Source organism: Mauremys mutica, chromosome 8 (genome assembly GCF_020497125.1).
Source record: "Mauremys mutica isolate MM-2020 ecotype Southern chromosome 8, ASM2049712v1, whole genome shotgun sequence".
NCBI lineage: Eukaryota > Metazoa > Chordata > Testudines > Geoemydidae > Mauremys > Mauremys mutica.
This window is the reverse complement of record NC_059079.1, coordinates 110,058,585-110,079,432: the sequence shown is the minus strand read 5'-3', so window position 1 is coordinate 110,079,432 and position 20,848 is coordinate 110,058,585. Positions and strand designations below refer to the sequence as shown.

Genomic DNA, 20,848 nt, shown 5'->3' with positions numbered 1-20,848 from the left:
TTACTGGCTGGCTGAGAGTCACGTCTGACTGCACAGTGGGGGGGCAGGACCCTGTGGCCCCCCCAGGACCCCACTGGGGCGGACTCGCTGTGGGAAGCGCACGGAGGGGCACGTGCTGAATGCTCCAAGGAGAGACCCAGGAGGTGAAGCCGTGGGAGCTTCTTGCCCTGCAGACAGGCTGCTCCGAGGGAGAGGAGGCTCCCAGAGTCCTGCCTGGCTTGGTGGGGAGCAGTTCCAGAGCAGCGCCCGGGGACTCTGTGACAAAACTCGTGTCTTTTCCCTATATAATAAATGTGTAAATAATTACAGGCTTGGCTACAGGGGGCAATGGCCCTGGGGTAAGCGACTGGCCCGCAGGGGGTGGGAGCAGCCTGAGCATTGCTGAGATTCTTGGTGTACAGAGCGGCGCACCCAGGGACCTGACTCCATGGCCAGGCTGGGGTAGGGCTGCAGTTTACACTGGAGGGCTGGCTGGTGAAGTCTCAACAGGGAACTCTCAGCCAATTTCAGGTTTGTGCCCTGCCTCTGAACAGTGCCAAGAGCATTTCCTCAGGCAGGCTTTCCGCTCCCTGGCGGCTGCAGGCACTTGGCTGGCTTAGTGACAGCAGATCACTCCCTGGCCAGCACTTTCAGCTCGAGCCCTGCAGAGCAAGCCCAGGGCCCGCTGCGGTAAGGCCCCCTGGAAAGCCAGCTGGCAGCAGCTCATTGCAAGCCTTGGCTCTGAGGTCAGGCCACTGATAAGCTAATCACAGGGGTGATAGTACGCCAGCCTCCTGGCCCTGGTGGAGATCGGCATTTCCCCATGGAGCAGGCTTCCCCCCCTGCCCCCCGCCAGCACAGGGAGCCCCACGTACCTGCCCCAGGAGAAGCAAAGTGCCCAGAGTGCTGTAAAAATGCTCCTATGCCCAACCCCCCCCCCCCAGGGAGGCAGCCAGGGAAACACACAGGTTAAGTGACACCTTCCCAGCTCTGCACTGGGCTGGGAGGAGGCCCTACTGGAGCCTGGCTCGAGGCAGCTGCCAGCCATAACCATCCCCTGGGGAAGCAAGTTCTCAGGATACTGAGCCTGGGGAAGCCGCACATTTTCCCTCGGGATACTCAAGGCAGTGGTGGGTGGGTATGAAGCAAATGGAAAAGCAGGGAAGTCAGCCCGTCCCTCCCCCCAGCTGAGCCAGTGTGAGGATCAAGGTATCCCAGTACTGGTATTTGCCTGTCCTTCAAGCTGTGAAACACTCTTATCAAGACACAGCCTCTTAGCTACCACAAATAAAATGCAGATCAGGGCAGGATAATCCAGATTCTACACTCTGAGCAAAGCAAGGAAGCCACATTCCCCCTCTGTTCTCTCATACTGCAAATGTCCATTATGTGCCGTGCTGTCACCTTGCACACACGACAAGGCCTCAGCACAGTGCCAAGCCCTGAAGAATCAAGGCCAATTCAAGGAAGGCTTTACACAGCCAGAGTCCGGTACCTCAAGATACCTGCCTGACCCATCCGTCATGGATAAACTAGCTGCCTCACACTGCCCGGCGGACGCTGAGTGCATCTCTCAGCATAGCAGCACCTCGCAGAGGAATGCTGTCACCACATGGGGCAGCTGGCAAGCTCTACGCCTGGGCATACGGTGCAGAGTCCTGGACACACCTGGGCAGGAATGAGGAGACACTGGACTAGGCTAAGTCTGGTCTCTTGATGCATGAAACCATTGTCCCACTATGAGTGGGTCGTACACATGCTGAACACCAGCACAGCTGTGCAGTCTGTCCCACCACACGCCACCTCAAGCCTGTGAAGACTAGGACATAGTCTCTCACAACTGCCCTGGCCAACCCAGCTGGGAAACATGTTTGGCACAACTTTTGCAACAGTGAAAGGGGAAGCAGCTTCCAGAGTTGGACTCTCCCTTAACTCACCCAGTGGTTGCCCTGACTGGCAACCAGCTACAGTCCCCACCCACAGCAGAGTGTAAGAAAACCCATCACTGATGGGTTCCAGCCCAATATGCCCTGGGCTGCAGTAACCCAAGATGGCAGGCTGACCCCAGCCTGCTTTTCCGCCACGAGTATGAACATGAACTGCAACAGCAAATACACACACACTACACACAAACAGTAACACTCTATTCAGAGCTCATCCTGGGGAAACAGCGGCTCCATAGACACTGGGTATAGACGCGGCAGCACTGACAGTACACGCACAAAGTGAGTTGTACCCCAGACTGGGTGGGAGCAGAGCTCACACGGCTCCTGGTGTTAACGCACAGAGCCTGCCTGCCTGCCACCAGGAACTCGAGACTGGCACAATGAGACTAGAGCTAGCTAGAAAGCAGCACAGGATGGGGGTGTGCACAATGCACGAGTGTTTCCCTCGGTTTGTTAGAGTTTACTGCTCATTAGGCAGGCTGACGTTTGGACGGGCTCTTCAGCAGGACACTAAGCCAGCCTACAGGCACCGCAGCATGGCAGGACTGGAAAGCACTAGGCAGAGCAGCAGCCGCCTGTTCTAGTGTGAGAATGGAGAGCTGCAGCCTGGACTGGGGGCGGGGAGGGTGCTAGCTCAGAGATTAGCATCCAGCTGGTCCCCTTGCTTTGTGTGTTCACTTCCCCGGTGCTTGTCACCTTGGATACGCCGTGGAGCCCAGGCCTGCTCCCAGCCGTACGCCAACGTGAGCTGCTTCACACAGGGCTCAGGGAGAAAGTCATGGCCTGGATTTGTAATCCCAAACTCCACAAAGCAGTAACGCCCTCCCCAGCCTTGGCACACACACAGCATCCACAGCTGTAACACTCCCGCCGATCGGCCCCAGGAAGTCACTGTCCAAATGCGTCGCCGAGGGTGGGCATGTCTCCCTCCTGTAGAGAGCTGGACGTCAGCAGCACCACAGACCTGCACAAGATGTGGGAAGCCCCAGAGCCAAGACAAGCCTCATGAGAGATGAGATGAGGGAAGACAGCCAGACGGGGGCTTGCCAAGGCCTGGTATAGGGAAGGGGTGTCGGACAGAACGCGTGGACAGCCCAGCTGGGAGTGTGCAGCTCTGTGCAGAAGCTTAGCAGAGACTAAAAGGAAAATACCTCAGCTGAAGGAAAAAAATACCACACAAATGTGATCTGAGATTCAAAGCCACCTTAGCCCTTCCTTCAGGGGTCTCCTCTACCGAGTCTGGGAGCATTCTCCCAGGAGTTCAGCCTTGCTAGCAGCACATCAAGATTTGCTACCATCTTTAGGTTTTGAATGAAGATCACCTGATTCATCCATTTCCTCTACCAGATTGACATGAATGTTTGACATAAAAGAAACCTTTGCAAGGAGGGTTTGAAAGTTTCCTTCCTTTCAAGTGAAAAGCGCCAGGAGTGGAGGCCAATGGGGTCCTGAGAGTTCTCTGGAGACCCATCAGCTTGTACTCTCTGCTTCTGTGAGGGCCCGTCAGCTCCCTGTTTTAGCAGCAGGTTTTGTATGCCATACACAGTAACTATGTAAAGAAACCACTAAATCGGACACTCCAGAACCAACATCTGCAGAGCTACAGACAAGCCCTAATGGCAGCCACTGGACCAAGAAACTTTGTGCACAAACACAACTGGGGGAGGGGGCAGGAAGAAACCAGCTCTAGGATTTCCCAGTCTAAGCCTGGGCAAGGCTAATCTGTCGGTGTAGCGAAGCGTCCAATCCACCCCCACCTCCTAGCCATTGCCTTGCGAGAGCCAGGAGCCTTCCTTCGGTGACAGATACCCCCTGGCACAGGAGGTTGGCTCATCAGCTGCAGGAATTCCGTGCTGATTGTTCTAGGTGAGGGAGGAGGTGTCCCTGAGACAGGCTATTTGCAGCTGCTGCACCCTGCCTGTACCAGACACATCCTCGCCCCACCAGCCACACAGGAAGAGACTGCACAATGAGAACCGCTCTTGGGGAGCAAGGTCCTGCTGTCCAACGTCTGCTTCTGCTGGATCCTTCGTCAAAGAGACGTCCAGCCTTGGGGCTGATCGACAGGCACACCCGGGAGGGAATGGCTTTGCTTATCCAGAGGGATAATGAAGCCACTGTGGGCTGGCAAAGAGTGCTCGTTCCTGGGCCCCTGACAGCTCCAAGAACAGGGCTGCAGATTGCTCTAGAAGTCCTGGCTGAAGTAACTGTAGCCCCCGGGGGCAGTTGACTCTTCCCGAACATACTGCTGCCTTGGGAACCGTCCTACGCTGGGCACTGCTCCTGGCATCCTGCACAGTGAATGGAGGGGAAGAAAGGGAGAGTAGACATAGTCAGAACCACTCTGGAGTCTGTCAGCTATCACTGCAAAACAAGCACTGCTGTCATTAGCCGTGCCCCTATGGCAGCTGGGCAGCACACGGACATCGAGGAGGCAACGTGCTTTCAAGTGACCTATTTACAGCACTAAGCACAGACGTCAGCACCCAGTACTTGTTAGCCACTGTGTGTTCACAGCGCCACTGCAATGTCTGTCGAGTGTTTCCATTATAAACCAGGTTTCCTTGTTTTCTTCTGAGTTAGGTTGTAGAATTCAACTTGGAGCTGGCAGCCAGCAGACATGGGCTTAGAGCAATAGCCGCTTAAAACAAATCAGGTCCAATGGCCGCAAAGACCGGCAACACCAGAATCTGTGCTCCCGGGAGCTAAAAGCAGCTTCCTGCTGAACTACGCTGTTGTAAGGAGGTTTTTTTTCTGTAATGGGGATGGTTATTGCTCTGTGTCACTAGGGAAAGAGCAGAGTTTTTTGGGACACATTTCATTACACTGTTCTTTGGACTAGCATTGAAGGGCCCTGTGTGGTGGCAGACAAGCGTCTCTGTGGGTGTTCTAAGCTACAGAAAGGGATGTGTGCAGTGCAAGGAGTTGGGGTGGGTCCCACTTTGTTTTCTGTGAAGAACGCCGCAGATTTGAGGGCTCTACAAAATGGCTATCAAGATTTAAGAAGTCACTAAAAGCAGCCCTGGCTTAAAAATGCCAGCACGTGTTAGTCCTATTTCAGCAGCAGAGGCTGTGGAGCTCATTTGCAGTGCACATCCCACACCTCTGTCTGGAGGTGCAGAGCCCCAGTGCAAGCAGCCAGCTCCAGCTTACCAAGTACATATGGAACAGAAGCGCTTGTGAAGGATGTGTGCGAGACTACAAGCACCCACATTCCAATTGGAGGGGGACACCAACGGCCTCCTGCCTCCCCAAAGTGTCCTGAGCTTGTACAAATGCAAACAAGGTCAGAACTAAGGCCAAAATGCTGGGCAGGTGGAGCCCTCAGCACCTTGCACTGCAAAGGCTGGGCACCTCCTCAGTGCAGCGTCCTGCCTTGGGACACTGTCAAACCTTTCTGTCAGAGGAGTTTGCCTGTGCTGGAGTATTCCCCCCGTAACAAAACCCGTGGAGGGGCTGCTATTCCCTATGGTACAGAAGGGGGGTGAAGCACCTTCCTTCTGCCTGTCCCCATTCCCAGATCTTTCTGAGCATCTCTGGGACACGTGGTTGGACGGCAGGTTTCCACCATGGAGATTTCCTACTACTGAGCTCCCCTCCCTTTCTAAGGAACACTTCACCCTACCAGTTTGGCTTCGTTACGAGCACCCCCTAATTTAAAGCTCAGAATCAGGGCTCCCAACTGTGGAAGAGTCTATTACAAATGTTTGTGGTATAACGTATTGAATGTTTGCCTAGCAGCCTGTGCTTGTGGAAGTAGTTCTCAGGTCAGTAATACACTACACAGAGCAGGTAATCTGGTGTGCCTGGTTACAGTACACTTAGTGCTACTGTCTATGATTGAATGTGCCAACTCCAGACAGGGCAGCAGAAAAAGCTGGAGCTACGAACAACTCTCCGGCTAGGTGGTCTTCAGATCAAAAGCTTTATTGCTCCAGAAATCTTGCTCGACAGAAGGAAGGCTAGACAACTGGACCTCAGTCGTCCATGCACATTGGACATCTGCCTGATGCAATATGGCTTACTTAGAGACGTTCCCCAACTCATGCAAGCGCTCCATTACGGAACACCTTGCATAAGGCAAATTTTGCAAAGTCGGGAACGTATACCCGACAGTTATGGGGGGGAGGGGGGGAAGTATGGAACTTTCTCCGTAAGTCCGGATTTGCGTAACCCGGGGAGTGTCTGTGCAGCCAACCCGCTCATCAGTTGCTTGGTGTTTTTGGTTCACAACTGGCAAACAGCTCTCATATGTAGGGCCCTACCAAATTCATGGTCCATTTTGGTCAATCTCAGAGTCATAGGATTTTAAACATAGCTGAAATCATGAAATGTACTATCTAAATTTGAAATTTCATGGTGTTGTAACTGTAGGGGTCCTGACCCAAATAGGAGTGGGGGTGGGGAGAAGAGAGGAAGGAGAGTCGCAAGGTTATGGGGGGGAGGGGGGGAAGGAGGGTGGCCACACTGCTACCCTTACTTCTGCACTATTGCAGGCGGCAGCGCTGCCTTCAGAGCTGGGCAGCTGGAGAGCGGCGGCTGCTGGCCAGGAGCCCAGCTCTGAAGGCAGAGCCCCGCCAGCAGCAGCACAGAAATAAGGACGTCATGGTACGGTATTGCCACCCTCACTTCCGCGCTGCTGCCTGCGGAGCTGGGCTCTCAGTCGGCAGCTGCCACTCTCCAGGCACCCAGCGCTGAAGGCAACAGCACAGAGGGTGGCATGGTGTGGTATTGCCACTCTTACTTCTGTGCTGCTGTTGGCAGGGCACTGCCTTCAGAGCTGGGCACCTGTCCAAGAGTCGCCACTCTCAAGGCAGCACAGAAGTAAGAATGGCAATACCAGGATCCCCCTAAAATAACCTTGTGACCCCCCCTGCAACTCCCTTTTGAGTCAGGACTCCCAATTTGAGAAACGCCGGTCTCCCCCATGACATTGGGGGAGTATAGGGTAAAAGCACACAAGACCAGATTTCATGGTCCCTGACGAATTTTTCGGGGCCGGGAATTTGGTAGGGCCCTACTCATATGCTAGTGCGGCACCATGGATTGGCCTATAGAGGAAGCTCTCTAAGCAAAACTGACCAGAGTGTAAACTGCAGTGTAGTCATAGCTGTGTCAGTCCCAGGATGAGACACACAAGGTGGGGGAGGTAATCATTTATTGGATTAGCTTCTGTTGGACAGAGAGAGACAGACACACATGCCTTCAAGCCACACCACTCTACCTTGAATGGTCCCATACACTAGGTGTTAACTATTGATGCTAGACAATCTGTTCCACCCTGCATTTAGCAGTGACCCTGGGAGCACCTTTTCCAGACTTGAAGAAGAGCTCTGGGTGGCTCAAAAGCCTCTCTCGGACCAACAGAAGCTAGTCCCATAAAAGAGATCCCCCCTCCCACCTGTATCTGTGCAAACAGACACTAGTGGATCTCTGTCTTAAAAGGAGGCGCACACATTTGCACCAAGTGCATCGTGTAGGTTGCGAGTCACACTGAAGGAGTGTTTCCAATTCAATGGCATGAAATGTAACTATACAATGTAACTACTGCCATTGTAAATGCATTTAAACCAAAGATCACTTACTGATTCTTGTGTTTGAAGCCGCTGATGTGAGCTTGGTACTGCTCTATGGAATTCAGTACTATATTACATGTGTTGCAGGGGTACCCCTTCCCAGCTGAAACAGACATCAATGTTAACAAACAGCTATCCAATCACTTGGTGCCTGAGGTAGAAATAAGCAAGATCAATCAATCAATCGGACACACCAGTGAAATAGTTGCTAAACAGAAATAAACGGCATGTAAAATCCAGCATTCTGATTGGCCGAGGAGATAGAGAGCTTGCTATCTGCCCCCCTCCAATGGAGCCTTAGCAGAGGCCACAGCCATTTGGGAACAGCACGCCAAGCCAAAAACATCGGCTCCAATCAGAGTGCAGGTTCCTTCATTACAAAATCCACTGTAACGTATGAGATAGTTCACGCTCTTTCAATGGCCTGGGGTAGGGTTTGAGAGTTTTCAGTCCAAAATCTAACAGCAATGCCTCTGCAACTCCACTTCTCTCCATCTGTACATCTCAGTTCCAGACAGTGAACTTTGTAATGTTTCAACTTGAAGTACAAGGGAAACAGCACCACACAACGTCAAATGTTAAGATACAGCATGAGATGCTGTACGCCATCCCTCAGTCACACATGAAGCTCTGTCCTGAAGCATTTGATCTGCAGTTTGGGTATCATTCAAATGTAACACTTTCCTGTTGGTAGCTGTCCCAGATACATCAGTGCTCTTGGGTAAGATGCCAAACTCCAGCTGGAGTGAGATTTCTGGAACTTTTACTGGAGGTCAGAGATGCTGAGCACAAGGATCAGAAGTGGAAAACATGGCACAGTGTAGGAGGTTAGTTCAGGGGACAACCGCACAGAATTTTCTCCAAGATGAGAATTGCTGTGTATATTCCCAGCTCAGCCCCTCAGGCTGCAAGCTCCTTGGGGCAGGAGCTCAGTCGGTTTGCTAAAAGTGCCATGCACAAAAATAATAAAAACAGGTATCTTAAGAAACAACTAAGAGGCCAAGAACGCACCCCTCAGACAACATAACTAAGGGGGAAAAATAGCAGTACAATGACTAACAGTAAGAAGGGCAATGCAGCAAACACTCCTTACAATGCTGATGTACTGTCAAGATTTTGGACTGAGAGGTCATTTAGCTTTGAGAACAGTGATCTGGAGTCAGATTTTAAGAGCCACAAGGGACCATTACGATCACTTAGTCTGCACTCCTGCATAACCCAGGCCAGAGAATTTCACTCCACCACACTTCCTTATGGGAAGATACTCAAGTTAAAGCGATTTAAACTGCATCTACGCCACCCTACGCTGGTTGTGTTTAAAGGGAGATTTTAAAATTGTGAGGTACCTAAAGTTACTTATATAAAAGTGAATATTTTAGATGTGCCTGCTGGCTACTCAGGTGCAGCCCCAAGATAGGCAGTCCAGGGAGATAACTGGAAGGACCATGCGAGGGAAGATGCCAGAGCCTCCATGAAAGAACAGATTTGACTTGGAGCCCAGATTTCATGGAGGGGAGCATGGGTGTATGACATCTGAAAGAGCTAGATAGCCACTGTACAAAGATCCGACAGCTGAAGGAGTTGGACAAAAATAGACAAGAAAGTAGCTCAGACCAATGCTTTTTGTGCTGCATATCAGAGTGGCTCCCGATTGCAGCCCCGACTCTGAAACCTTGTTTGAGATATGTTAAATGTAACATGAGATGTGACAGACATTACAGGTGCCTCAAACATCCCATGGAAGATTACAGCACAGTCTCTCTACCCCAAAGATCCCAGGGATCACAGCATCCACCTGCACTTGACAGAGTCAGAATTTAAGTGACTTCACGTTGTCTTTATTTGAGCCACAACAAAATAATGACACTAAACCTGGGCTCTACTATTCTGGGAAGGAGCAGTTTTTTAGACCATCAGATCACTCCAATGCCAGGCCATTTCTAGTTTAATGCTGGAAATCATGTGCCGTTGGAATCTTCAATCTTACTGCTCCAGGGGCAGGGCAGACTGCTTAGTATCAGCGATACCCATTACTTGTTAGTGCAAGCCGTGCCTGAAAGGTGACATGCAAAGGGTTAAAATCTGGGCTTGTGCCCTTTTACGTCTCTTTAGACTAGGAAAGGAAGGCCTGAAATCGAGGTCTATTCAAAAAGAGATTTTCTTCTGGCTGTTCTTTATTTTCAAGTTATCAGGAATGTAAAGTCTGGTTTCTCTGGTGTGAGGAGGTGCAGTGGGAGGCACAGAGGAGTTTACTGTGAGCTTTTAAACACCTTCACTCCATCTTCACAGAGACTCTATACTCAACAATGTTTATAAATAGCAGTTAAACGAGAACATAATTTTAACCAGACTACAAGTCCCTCTCAATAGCTCAGCTTTCCCTCCGGCGTGTGTTGGGATGAAGCAATCACACTACCTCATCAGATGGGACTGGAAACAGGCAGAAAGACCCGTCACAGTCCCTATGTATGCATCATAGAGCAGCGAGACTAGTACAAGCCCAGTATTTTCTCCCCTGGCAGGGCACCTTGAAAGGTACCTTAGAGATGGCAATCAATGCTCCAATAGTTCCACTGAGCGATCAATCCACTTAGCTGGAAGTTCAACTTGCTCCCAAGATCCCTTGGAATCTTTACATCTTGAAACTTTACATCTAGACGGATAACAGCTGCAACAAATTTCAACCCCAAGCTAATTACCAACAGCTAAAGGTAATACCTCAAGCAGTAACAGGGGTTTATAATGGAAACACCAACAATCCTACCTTAAAAAAAAAAGTGTCTAATTTGCTGTAAGTCTCACTCTGTTCTCTTCAAAGAGCTGTCAGTCCCAAAGCTTCCACACACCCACTGCACCGTGAGCCCCTCCCACCCCATCCTTCAGCTACGTTAGTAAGCCTGGCTGCCCAGGACTCACCCATGGAGGAGGATGCAGGCGCGTCAGGAGTACGACCATAGTGTGCCATCAGCTTGAGTTTGGTCTCTTGCTTTCTGTGTTTCTTGCCTACATAATGCTGTTTTGCCATGAGCGGATTGTTGAAAGTGGCATGGCAGAGGCTGCAGAACTTGTCTGGGTCAGAAGTGCTCTGGTTCTCCTCGTTGGAAGATACAGCAGAGGGAGGAAAGTTAGCCGGGCATTTCTGTGGAGGCATCGTTCCTGTAAAACGAAACAGAACACCAATTACCAATACTCAGAGATGTACAAACTAAGCAGCCAGAGTCAGTCTTTGGAATTTTCAGTTTGTTTCTACAGAGAAGGGCTTTTGACAGAAGTTTTGGTGGAGACTTTTCATTTGGATCTGCACCCATCTCTTCCTTTCGTATCCCATAAGTAAACACCAAATGGTAAGACAAGTCAGAGTTTCCAAGTTAAATCAGAACTGCAGATCCGCCTTGACATTCACCTGGCCATATCTTGGAGCACAGCAGGCCAACAGTGACATATTTAAAGAAACTGGAAACAAATCACCTCCCACCCACAAGGATGTCAGTCACTCCCAGCAAATGGAAAAAGGGGGAGATATAGAACAGAGCAAGCCCTCCCATAATGTACTTTCAGAGTCATTCCCTTTCAATGGTAGGATATTTAAACTGTGTGTGGAGGACCTAATCCTGCACCATTCGTCAATAGTAGCCTTGCCACCAACTTTATCGGAACAGGACTGAGCCTGATTCAATTAATCCATAGACAAATGCACACAGTTCCATTGCTGTATGATGAAGACACATGCAACGTACTCTTATGCCACAGTGATAGGCATCTTCAAAATATCTGAGCGCACTCCCGCAGTGAACTGCAGGAAAGTGACTTGGTCTCCTCATGAGCACCCCTTTATAATGTCTCCTTATCTGACCCCACAGAGGCTCCAAAGGGTAAGAATGCCAGATGGGATCCAGAAGTTGACACTCTCTGCAGGCATTGCACATGGAGAACTAAGCACTCCAGTTGCTCCAAATTAGAATATCCTCTCTTAAAGCAAGCTTCAGGGCAATGCAAGTCTACAAAACAGACTACCAAAGGGGGGAACAGAGTTGTTGGCATGTATTTCACCAGTTGCCACATGCTTCTGATTTCTAACGGCACTCGTATCACTAGGAAAGCGTTAGCACCCCAATGCTAATGGGTCCAGAGCTGTAGCAAGGTACCCAGCCACCCTCTAATCTAGGGATCACGATGTGAAGGGAGTGAAAAGATCACCTACTTGTGCTGCTCCTCACAGGACAGCCATACAAATACTGCAGACAGCCATACCTTCCACTCTGGGGGACTGCTGCTTCAGCTTCAGGTTCTTGGCATGAGTCTTGCCTAAGTAGTGAGACATGGCCACAACGGGAGAGGAAAAGGTCATGTTACAGATGGGGCAGCATTTGTTCCTGTCTTCTCCATTGCTGCTCTCCTGTTCACAAGAAGGAACATTGATGTTTGAGAATCTGAAGTAACCAGATATATTCAGCTGTCAAGGCCAAGGAATTTGGTGCCGCTTCATACCTTCCTTTGAAGAACAGCGTTCTTATTTCTGACTAGTCTCACTTTCATCGGGTAGTGGCACATTTTGGTGGGCTATTATGACCCAGAGGAGTTGAGGACAAGGTAGTTGGCAGCATTGGTGCAGGTTCCCAGCCTATTCTCTACAAGGTGTGGACCAAGCAATACAAGGCATTGCAGCCAACTCTGTCATCTCTAACTCAAAGCTACTTGACTAGGTTAACAGTGTCTATTTTACTCATGTCTGAACCTACCACCAGACACACAGATCCTCCTTTTATACTCATCTCTGCACTGTATATGCTATGGGGGCATATGCAAGAGGCTGGATTGGAGGTGATTAGGAATTACAGCTGAAGCAGTGATAAAACTTGAATCTGTTACTCAAACTGCATAATCACCATGCAGACAGATCATGGGAAATGTGTTACCTTTACTGCCTTAAAGGCACCATAACCACCAGCAATGGGAACTTTGAGTAACAAGAGATCATCCAAAAAAGTAAAGTCCAGCAATATAATTAATTCACAGGACATGCTCATTGAAAGTTACATAGTAATTACATCCGTGACTGCTCTTAGTCACCTTTTATGCTCACCTGTCCTTCCAAATGTTGCTTCACAGCAGTACTTCTCTCATGGGGGGTACACATTTGTTTAGGGCGCAGGTGTTCCACACACTGGCTAAGAGGTGTGCTCAGTGCAGCAATGTGTAGCAACTAGAGGGCTCAGCTGTCCTCACTAAATTACCCAATCCCAACAATCCTCCCTCTGATGTATTATTCCATATTGCACTGCACCTGTCATGGACTGTGCCTGCTAAATCCCTGTCAGTGAAGCACTCCTCAGCGCTTACAGGACGCTAGTCCTCTTCTAGAGCTCTGACTGGGAGGCCCTGTAGTTTTCTACATCACCTGCTTGGTTTCCAGCTTTATCTTCTTCCCCTGACGGAGCTCCTCCTCGCCGTGAATCGACATGTACCGCCGCACTTTGTTTGCATGTTTTTTGCTCTGGCAGGGAGCGAGGAAGAAAATTGGGTTAATGTGCAACAAATATTCTATTCAATTACATCCAAAATAAGAAATCCAGCAACATCTGCTGCCTGAAGTACCTGGTAATGAGCTAGCTTCTGGGACTCTGAGATGAGCACTGCACTGCACACTTTACACTGAGCGTCTGTGAAAATGTGGCTGTTCTCTCTGATCATACGATCAACTGTGAAGAACAAAACATGGAAACGTGTTGCAGTTTACTTTCAAACAAGGTAGCTATGACTTCAAGGTCCAGAGTCTTTTACTAACACTGTGCCACTACCATCATCTTCAAATATCTGTCACGATAATGTAGTTGGGGACCCAGAGTTTTGGATGGGCATCTTTATTATTTTAAATCTATGAGTAAATAATACATCTCAGTGCACCCAAATCTGCATCTCCCATGCTCTGGTGCTGGAAATGTAGAGTAACTCTCCCCCAGGTTCTCAGTCAGGGTGAGAGAACACAGATGCATACAAATCAAGGAGGAAAGAATCTCTGTAAGACTTGAATCACTTCTTAAATTCCCTTTCCATTCTTGGGAGAAACTCAGATACCACCACCACAATGCTAAAGCGCTGCCATGGAGTCACTGCAGAGCCCTGGGAAAGAGCTCTCCCAGCACTGTAAAAAACCCCACCTCCACGAAGGGTGTAGCTACCAGTACTGGTGCACTGCCTACACTGGCGCTTTACAGAGCTGAAACTTGCTGCACTCCGAGGGGTGTTTTTCCACACCCAAGTGAGGAAGTTGCAGCGCTGTAAAGTGCCAGTGTAGACAAGCCCTAAATAACTTAGGCACCTAATGCATTCTTCTGAGAGAACTAAAAATAGAGATTACCTTGAACCCCACTCTATCCTCAATCCTAAAGCAGACCTCACCTGTAGAGTGAACAGGGGCCAATACACATTTTACATCTTTACTACACTAGCGAATAAGAACAGTCCAATGTTAAGGGATGTGCAGCCACAGAAACGCAACTCTGATCATTCACACCCCAAGAAAATCCATTGCAGACGATATAACAATTCTAAAAATGAAAGAAAAAAAATCCAAGAAGCATTTCGCTTTGGGAAAACAATAATTAAATCAGCATGGAAGCGAGACTACCAGGGAAGATTCAACCTTTGCTCCCTCTCATCAAGCCGTGGTCAGTTTAAATAGGGCTTCAAGGCTTTCATCAGCCTCCTCCCGTTACTGAGGCGATGGGCTAAAGACTGTGCGGCTGCTACGCCAGGCACGAGACTGAATCCCTCCAGCCAGGCCTGGCGGGATGTTCGGGAAGAGCAGCGTCATCCCACGGGCAGTGGCCCCGCTACGGGGCTCTCCAGGCCGCTGCCCCCGGCAGGAGCGGCCTGGCCCGGCCCGGCGCAGCCCCGAGTCACGCTCCCCGGGCCGCCGCGCTGTGCGAGCCCCCCGCAGGCTGCCTGACCACGCGGCCTGGGGGAGACCCAGCCGGGCGCGCTGCTGGACCCCACGGGGGAAGCTGCACGTCGGGGCCACGCGCGAGGCGTGTCGGGCTCGGGCGGCTCCGCAGGTCCCGGCGCGTCGCACTGGCCCCCAGCACCCGCCCCCGAGACGCCTCGTGCCCCCCCCGACCGGGGCCGCTCCAGCGGGAGCCGCGCGCCGGAGCCGGGCCCGGGCCCGGACCCACCTGCCTCCTTCCCCACCGGCAAGGCCGCGGCGTCCCCGTTGCTACCCGCCCCGTCCGCCATCTTCTACTGGCGCCCCGGCCGGCTCCGCCCCCAGCACGGAGCTATCGCGAGAGGCCCGCCGTCCTCGCGAGCTCCGCTCCGTTCTCTGGCGCCGGCGCGGGGCACGTGGCCCAGGAGCCAGGCCGGGGCCTCCATGTTGGTTGTGGGCAGAGGCGGCCGGGCGGGGTTGCCATGGGGACGGGGCGGCCTGTCCCAGGGGCCAGGCCAGGCCCCAGCCCAAGGGACCCAGCCGCCCCCCAGGCCCCTGTGCCAAACCCGTCCCGCACCCCCGGAGCTGGGCGCCATGGCCGCCCCTGTGCTGTGCTGGGTTACCGGCCCGTGTTCCCAAATCACACCCCTGGCTCCAGAACAATATAACGGGACGGACCCATTGCGGGGGGGGGGGGGTCTTGTATTGGGGTTCTGAACCTCTAGGCCGCATCCACTTTTCTCTGCAGCCGCGAGGGACCGAACATGGCCTGAACAGAGCGGGGAGTCACTGACATGCCTCCAGGAGCTGGAGCTTTGAGACTGATGCCAAATATCACAGGACTTGTGATAAAACTCTGAAAGTTGGCAACACTGAGATTCCCCAACACACAGGGTAATGTCAAATAAAACTCACACCGAATCCGCAAGAGAGAATCACTCACCCAGCGGGAAAGGCTGTAACACAAAGAAAGAGAAGGTAAGAGAAAGGCTATGGTACAAACTTCCATAAACTAAAGGAAAAGGTCCTTAGACACAGCAACCTAGGGGAGACGAGGCGTGTGTAGATTATTGTGCAGACCTTTATATGACTGTCCCCCTTTTTTAAATCTGCTTTGATCAGCAGTGAAGAAGTTAACTGTTGACATTGAGTGTCATTAGGCATCAGAGTTAACATTCCATGGGGATTAGGAGGGGTAGTTCACACCTCAGAGCTACTACTTCAGGCTGGCTGTAGACTCAGGCAGACCTTATTGCATTAATTTTTGTTTGAGTCACATTTTGAAAATTAGCTTTACTACCAGACAGTCTACTGACTTTTTTTTAATTAAAATTTGGATTGTGGTTTGTAGGAATCATCCAACAGGAAAAAGTAATGATGATCTACCATAAACCAGCCCACAGTACACTCCAGTTCCTTCTGCTATAGCAGGAATTAATTTAAATCCACAAAAAGAAAGAACATTCAGCAATCCAAGATGGTAAAATCTGGACAGAACTCTTCCAAAACCCATACAGAGGACCTCATCCAGAAAAATTCACTCTAACAAAAACATTTGTATGACCAAAATATACGTAGAAAGAGATGCCATTAAAATCTGCCAGACCCCACAGACTCTCCCACTACAATATAAACACAAAACTTCCAGAAACAATAGAGGAAGAAATCTTGAGGCCTGGAAAATATTTCATGTATGTTTGGTTGTTTTGTAAAGCTTTAGTTTTAAACTCTTGTCCTTATGAAATATAAGGGAACCTATTTCTCTCACTGTTGTCTCCAGAGCAAGATGTTTGACTCCATTGTAAGTTGTCTCCATGATGGTTGCATCTGTTGATTGTACTAAGATAAGTTAAGTATCAGAGGGGTAGCTGTGTTAGTCTGGTATATATATGCTAGCAAGAAGCAGGCTAGAGATAACGAGGTTAGTTCAATCAGGGAGGATGAGGCCCTTTTCTAGCAGTTGAGGTGTGAAAACCAAGGGAGGAGAAACTGCTTTTGTAGTTGGCAAGCCATTTGAAGACTCTAGCCTGCTTCTGGCTTGCATATATACCTGCCCCTGGAAATTTCCACTACATGCATCCAACGAACTGGGTATTCACCCATGAAAGCTCATGCTCCAATACGTCTGTTAGTCTATAAGGTGCCACAGGACTCTTTGCTGCTTTTGAGATAGGTTAGTCTTTGTCCTCCACGTGTTCTCCTCCCTGCAAGTGATATCCAATCTACCATGTACCTTGTGCTTCTGTGCAGTTCGAACATTCACAATGCCACGATAGTTCAAGAATTGTAATATCAGTTGTTTAGATACTAGAATAACCTTTTTCGAATCCCTTCTCTTGTACACTTCCTCAGCTTCTCTTGCTTTATTTTCCATCTAGTGCCACAGGAGAACAGAAACAGAAGGAAAACAGCATCAAAGGTTGCAGGATCTTAACAATGTGCTACCCTTCGATGCCCCAGAGAACTTCAGCTTTGAGAAACCTTCACAGTGGACAGCCTGGAAGCAGGATTTTGCAAGATTTCAAATGGCAAACAAGCTTTACAAAGACACTGGAGATATACAGGTATCATCCTTAATTTATGCTATAGGGAAGTAGGCAGAGGATATCTTAAATTCTTTGACTTTTCTGAAGACAGTCACAAAGAGGACTAGGAAAGGGTTCTGGTTATGTTTGATGCCTACTTTATACCCCAGAGAAATGAGGTTTATGTTTTCAGCAGAAAATTCAAGAACGAGGGGAAAACTTTGAATGTTTTATAAGAGCTCTGCATGTATTGGCTGAAAACTATGAGTTTGGAAATTGTGAAACTCAAAAATCTTTCACAGCAGCTACAATTGAAGACAGCCTAAGTCTAGCTACTCCTATACAGATAGCTGCAGCTGTGCTACTGTACTGCTTTAATGCAGACACTACCTGTGCCAATGGGAGGGGTACTCCCATCAGTGTAGCTAATCCGTCTCCCCCAGAGGCATTAACTAGTAACTGTCTACAGTCCGGATTAGGTCAGTTTAACTACATTGCTCAGGCTGTGGATTTTTCATAACGGAGCCCACCTAATTTTTTAGTGTAGACCAGGCCTAGCTTAGAAGCTGTTATCAGAGGCAGCATGAATGCTAGAAGTCATTGTCATAAAACCGCTGAGGCAAGGTGTAACATTATTGACATGAACTGGGATAGTATAGATCATTGGTGCAACCACGGTCCTGTAGTGGCACCAAATCTTGTATAAAGGGGGGCTAAGACGAGGTTCTGGTTTGCTGGTTATGATTATGCTGTCTGTGTGCATGGATCATGTTTGTATTTAAAGTTATAAGTATTGGCTCTAGACTGTTTGTATTTCAAACTTGTGCTATGCTTCTGGGTGATACCCCAGACAATGCGGCGTCAGCACTGCCTAGCCTGCTTGATGGCCATTAAGGATCATCAGCTACACAACTGACCCATTGAGAGAAGGCAGATCCACCTTGTGACTCAGCAAGACATGAAGAACTCTAAAGTTCTTTTATGCCATGTGCTGGAATGCTTGTCTTTGGAACAAAGAAAGAAAGGCCACAAGGCAAGAGACTGTAAAAGGCTGCTGCAGCTCTTCCATCTTGTCTTCAATCCTGCTTCTTGCTCTGGAGGGACTTTGCTACAAACTGAAGCTCTGAACAAAGGACTGAATGACCCATCCCAGCTGCGGATGTACTCCAGAGACTTGATTTGAACCTGCATCTTATTCCATCACTGCTATAAGTCTGAACCAAGAACTTTGCCATTACTGTATGTAATTGATTCCATGTTACCAATTCTAGCTCTCATCTCTAGCTTTTTCCTTTTATGAATAAACCTTTAGATTTTAGATTCTAAAGGATTGGCAACAGTGTGATTTGTGGGTAAGATCTGATTTGTATATTGACCTGGGTCTGGGGCTTGGTCCTTTGGGATCGGGAGAACCTTTTTTCTTTTACTGGGGTGTTGGTTTTCATAACCATTCATCCCCAGGACGAGTGGCACTGGTGGTAATACTGGGAAACTGGAGTGTCTAAGGGAATTGCTTGTGTGACTTATGGTTAGCCAGTGGGGTAAAACCGAACTCTTCTCTGTTTGGCTGGTTTGGTTTGCCGTAGTGTGCAAAGGAACCCCAGCCTTAGGCTGTAACTGCCCTGCTCTAAGCAATTTGTCCTGAATTGGTACTCTCAGCTGGGTCCCACCAAAGCCAGCATCACTACAGTGGTGTTTACAGAACACCGAACAGAAAAAAAAAGTAGAACGTAATTTTAGCTCAGACTTTCACACAAGAAAGTCATACAGTTTTGCTAATCATTTTCTTGTACCTAGCTGGGTACTTTGGGAAGTGCTTGGTTCTGATTGTCCTAGCATTTTATTCACTGCTTGGTAAATGTTTTATTTTCCCTCAAAAGTCTTTTTTTTGTTTTAAATATGCGTAAGTAAAAATCTAACCCCTTTGTGCCACTTTTGCACAGGAAAAAAGTGAGAAAGCGCATAGATCTTCCTAGCAGATTCCCTTACTGTCATTTATAAGGCTTTACATCAATCTGGCAATGTAGAGGCCTTAAAACTTGTACAGGTTTTTATGCTCCTGGGGGAACTGACTGAGAATGGGAAGAGTTAACTAACAATAGAATAATTAACAATGTTACTATGCAGACAGGTTGCTACATTTTGGCCTCAGAGAATGAGATCAATTAACCATCAACGGCAACATTAACAAAATGTGTTGTTGTTTTTTTTGTTTACAAAAGCTATTTTCTTTAACTTAAAAACAAACAATTTTCAGTAACATGATACCAATATTTCATTGTGTTTTTTTCAGTTCTCAAAGAAGTTACAATTTACTAGGCAGGCTGCTACACTTCTGCCTCGGGGACAGAGCCTTCCTCCTGCATAACAAAAAGACCTACCCTCCTCCATGCCCCTCCAGCCACAGTATCAAGAGAGAGGGACAGAGGCTGTGCCTACGCTGCCACTTTCAGCACTAAGACTTTAGTTGTTCTGGGATGTGAAACACCCCCCCCCCCCCGAGTGACAAAAATTTGAGCGTTAAAAACTACCAATATAGTGCGCTCCCGGCAATAAAGCTACCACCGTTTGTTTGGGATGGGTTTTTTTTATTGCCAGGAGAGCTCTCTCCCGGCTGCTGTGGCCGTGCTGTAATGTGGGCAGTGTAGATATACCCAGAGTCTCTCTCGCTTGTTGGCTCTCAGCTCTGCCCCCCGACGGTGATCAATCTCTTCCCCACAGGCACACATGCTGAGCCCCCCCTCCCCCAGCAGTGGTTTGTGTCTCTGAAGCTGATCCAGGCACACTGGGACAGATGCGCTGCCTGGGCTGCCAGGGAAGAGACGCGTGCCTCCCCGCAGATTTCTTCTGCATTTTTCTGTGGTGCGGGGGAGCACAGAAATATGTGGGCCATATGAATTCTGCGCCTCCGCATGGGCACAGAATTCTGTCAGGAATAAAATAGGCATACATTGTGAGACATACAAACAGCCAGCTGGAGACTGTTACTTCATATGCTACCCTTTGGTGAACTCTTATGCAGATATCTGACCCAGTGGATCCCTGTAAAGCCCCATGCACCCCTCTGTGCCCTCTGCCAATTGGCACCAAGGGATCTCTGGGTCACACAACTCATTAACAACACTACTTGACAATGTAATTCAACTTATTGTACTAGATGGGAGTAGTCTGGGGCCCATTATAATGGCAGGTTATACCAACTGAGGAAAAACCCAACAGTAATTCAGAACCTGGCATTCTACAACTGAGTCCTGTTTGTATGCAGGAACTTGCCCAGCAATGCCCGCAAAACAGGACTAGGGCGGTTTTCTCTGTTTATTATTGTACAACAAAAAAACACACACTTTCTAGAATCATCTCAATTAAAGCAACACACTCTGTTATAAAGCACTAGAAGATCAAACACATACGCTAGATAAAGAGGCACTCCATTCTTAGGTAGCTGCACTCCCAGCCCTCAGTAACATGGACTGCAAGAGCCAGACAAACTAGTTGACTCAGAACCAGATAATGTGTCCATACGAAGAGAGAGTCAAAAGACTGGGACTGTTCAGTGTGCAGTTCTCATTACTCCATCTCAAAAACGATATATTGGCATTGGAGAAAGTACAGAGAAAGACAACGGAATGAGAAGGGGTCTGGAATAGCGTCCATACAAGGAAAGGTTGAAAACACTGGGACTGTTCAATATGTAAAAAAAGAGGCGGGATATGATGATAGAAATCTACACTTCCATGGCGGGTGTGGAGAAAGTGACTAGGGACGTGTTATTTACCCCTTCCCATAACACAAGAACCAGGGATACGCAAGGAAATGAATAGGCAGCAGGTTGAAAACAAACCTAAGGTTGTATTTCTTCACCCAACGCACAGGGACCCTGTGGAACTCATTGCCAGGGGA

General features: G+C 49.0%; 2 protein-coding genes across 14 annotated transcripts in view; one reads left to right on the top strand and one right to left on the bottom strand.

The window, feature by feature from the left end:
• Positions 1-847: 847 nt before the first annotated feature.
• On the bottom strand, positions 848-20,811 carry ZNF346 (zinc finger protein 346). Of its 9 annotated transcripts, none has more exons than XM_045027501.1 (8): positions 16,192-16,266; positions 15,367-15,379; positions 13,097-13,200; positions 12,900-12,995; positions 11,753-11,897; positions 10,418-10,657; positions 7,511-7,604; positions 850-4,216 (listed from the first exon to the last, which is right to left on the bottom strand). In XM_045027501.1, the coding sequence occupies exons 1-8, from the start codon at positions 16,237-16,239 to the stop codon at positions 4,111-4,113; spliced, it is 846 nt and encodes a 281-aa protein (XP_044883436.1). In that variant the 5' UTR covers positions 16,240-16,266; the 3' UTR covers positions 850-4,110. The 9 variants fall into 9 exon arrangements, with proteins under 9 accessions (XP_044883439.1, XP_044883438.1, XP_044883440.1 ...); XM_045027499.1 differs by lacking the exon at positions 16,192-16,266 and adding an exon at positions 15,504-15,593; XM_045027504.1 differs by lacking the exons at positions 15,367-15,379; positions 16,192-16,266 and adding an exon at positions 20,790-20,811 and having other exon boundaries at positions 848-4,216.
• UIMC1 (ubiquitin interaction motif containing 1) overlaps positions 14,927-20,848 on the top strand; it is a 73,375-nt gene continuing 67,453 nt past the window's right edge. Inside the window, exons 1-2 of one of the 5 annotated variants that reach the window (XR_006581647.1) lie at positions 14,927-15,401; positions 16,802-16,987. Coding sequence is in view for 4 of the 5 variants with exons in the window: in XM_045027498.1 (XP_044883433.1) it covers positions 16,860-16,987 (128 nt within the window). In the remaining variant the exon portion in view is untranslated. The remainder of the gene's footprint in view (positions 15,402-16,801; positions 16,988-20,848) is intronic. The other 4 variants (XM_045027498.1, XM_045027493.1, XM_045027492.1 and 1 more) reach the window with 4 other exon arrangements.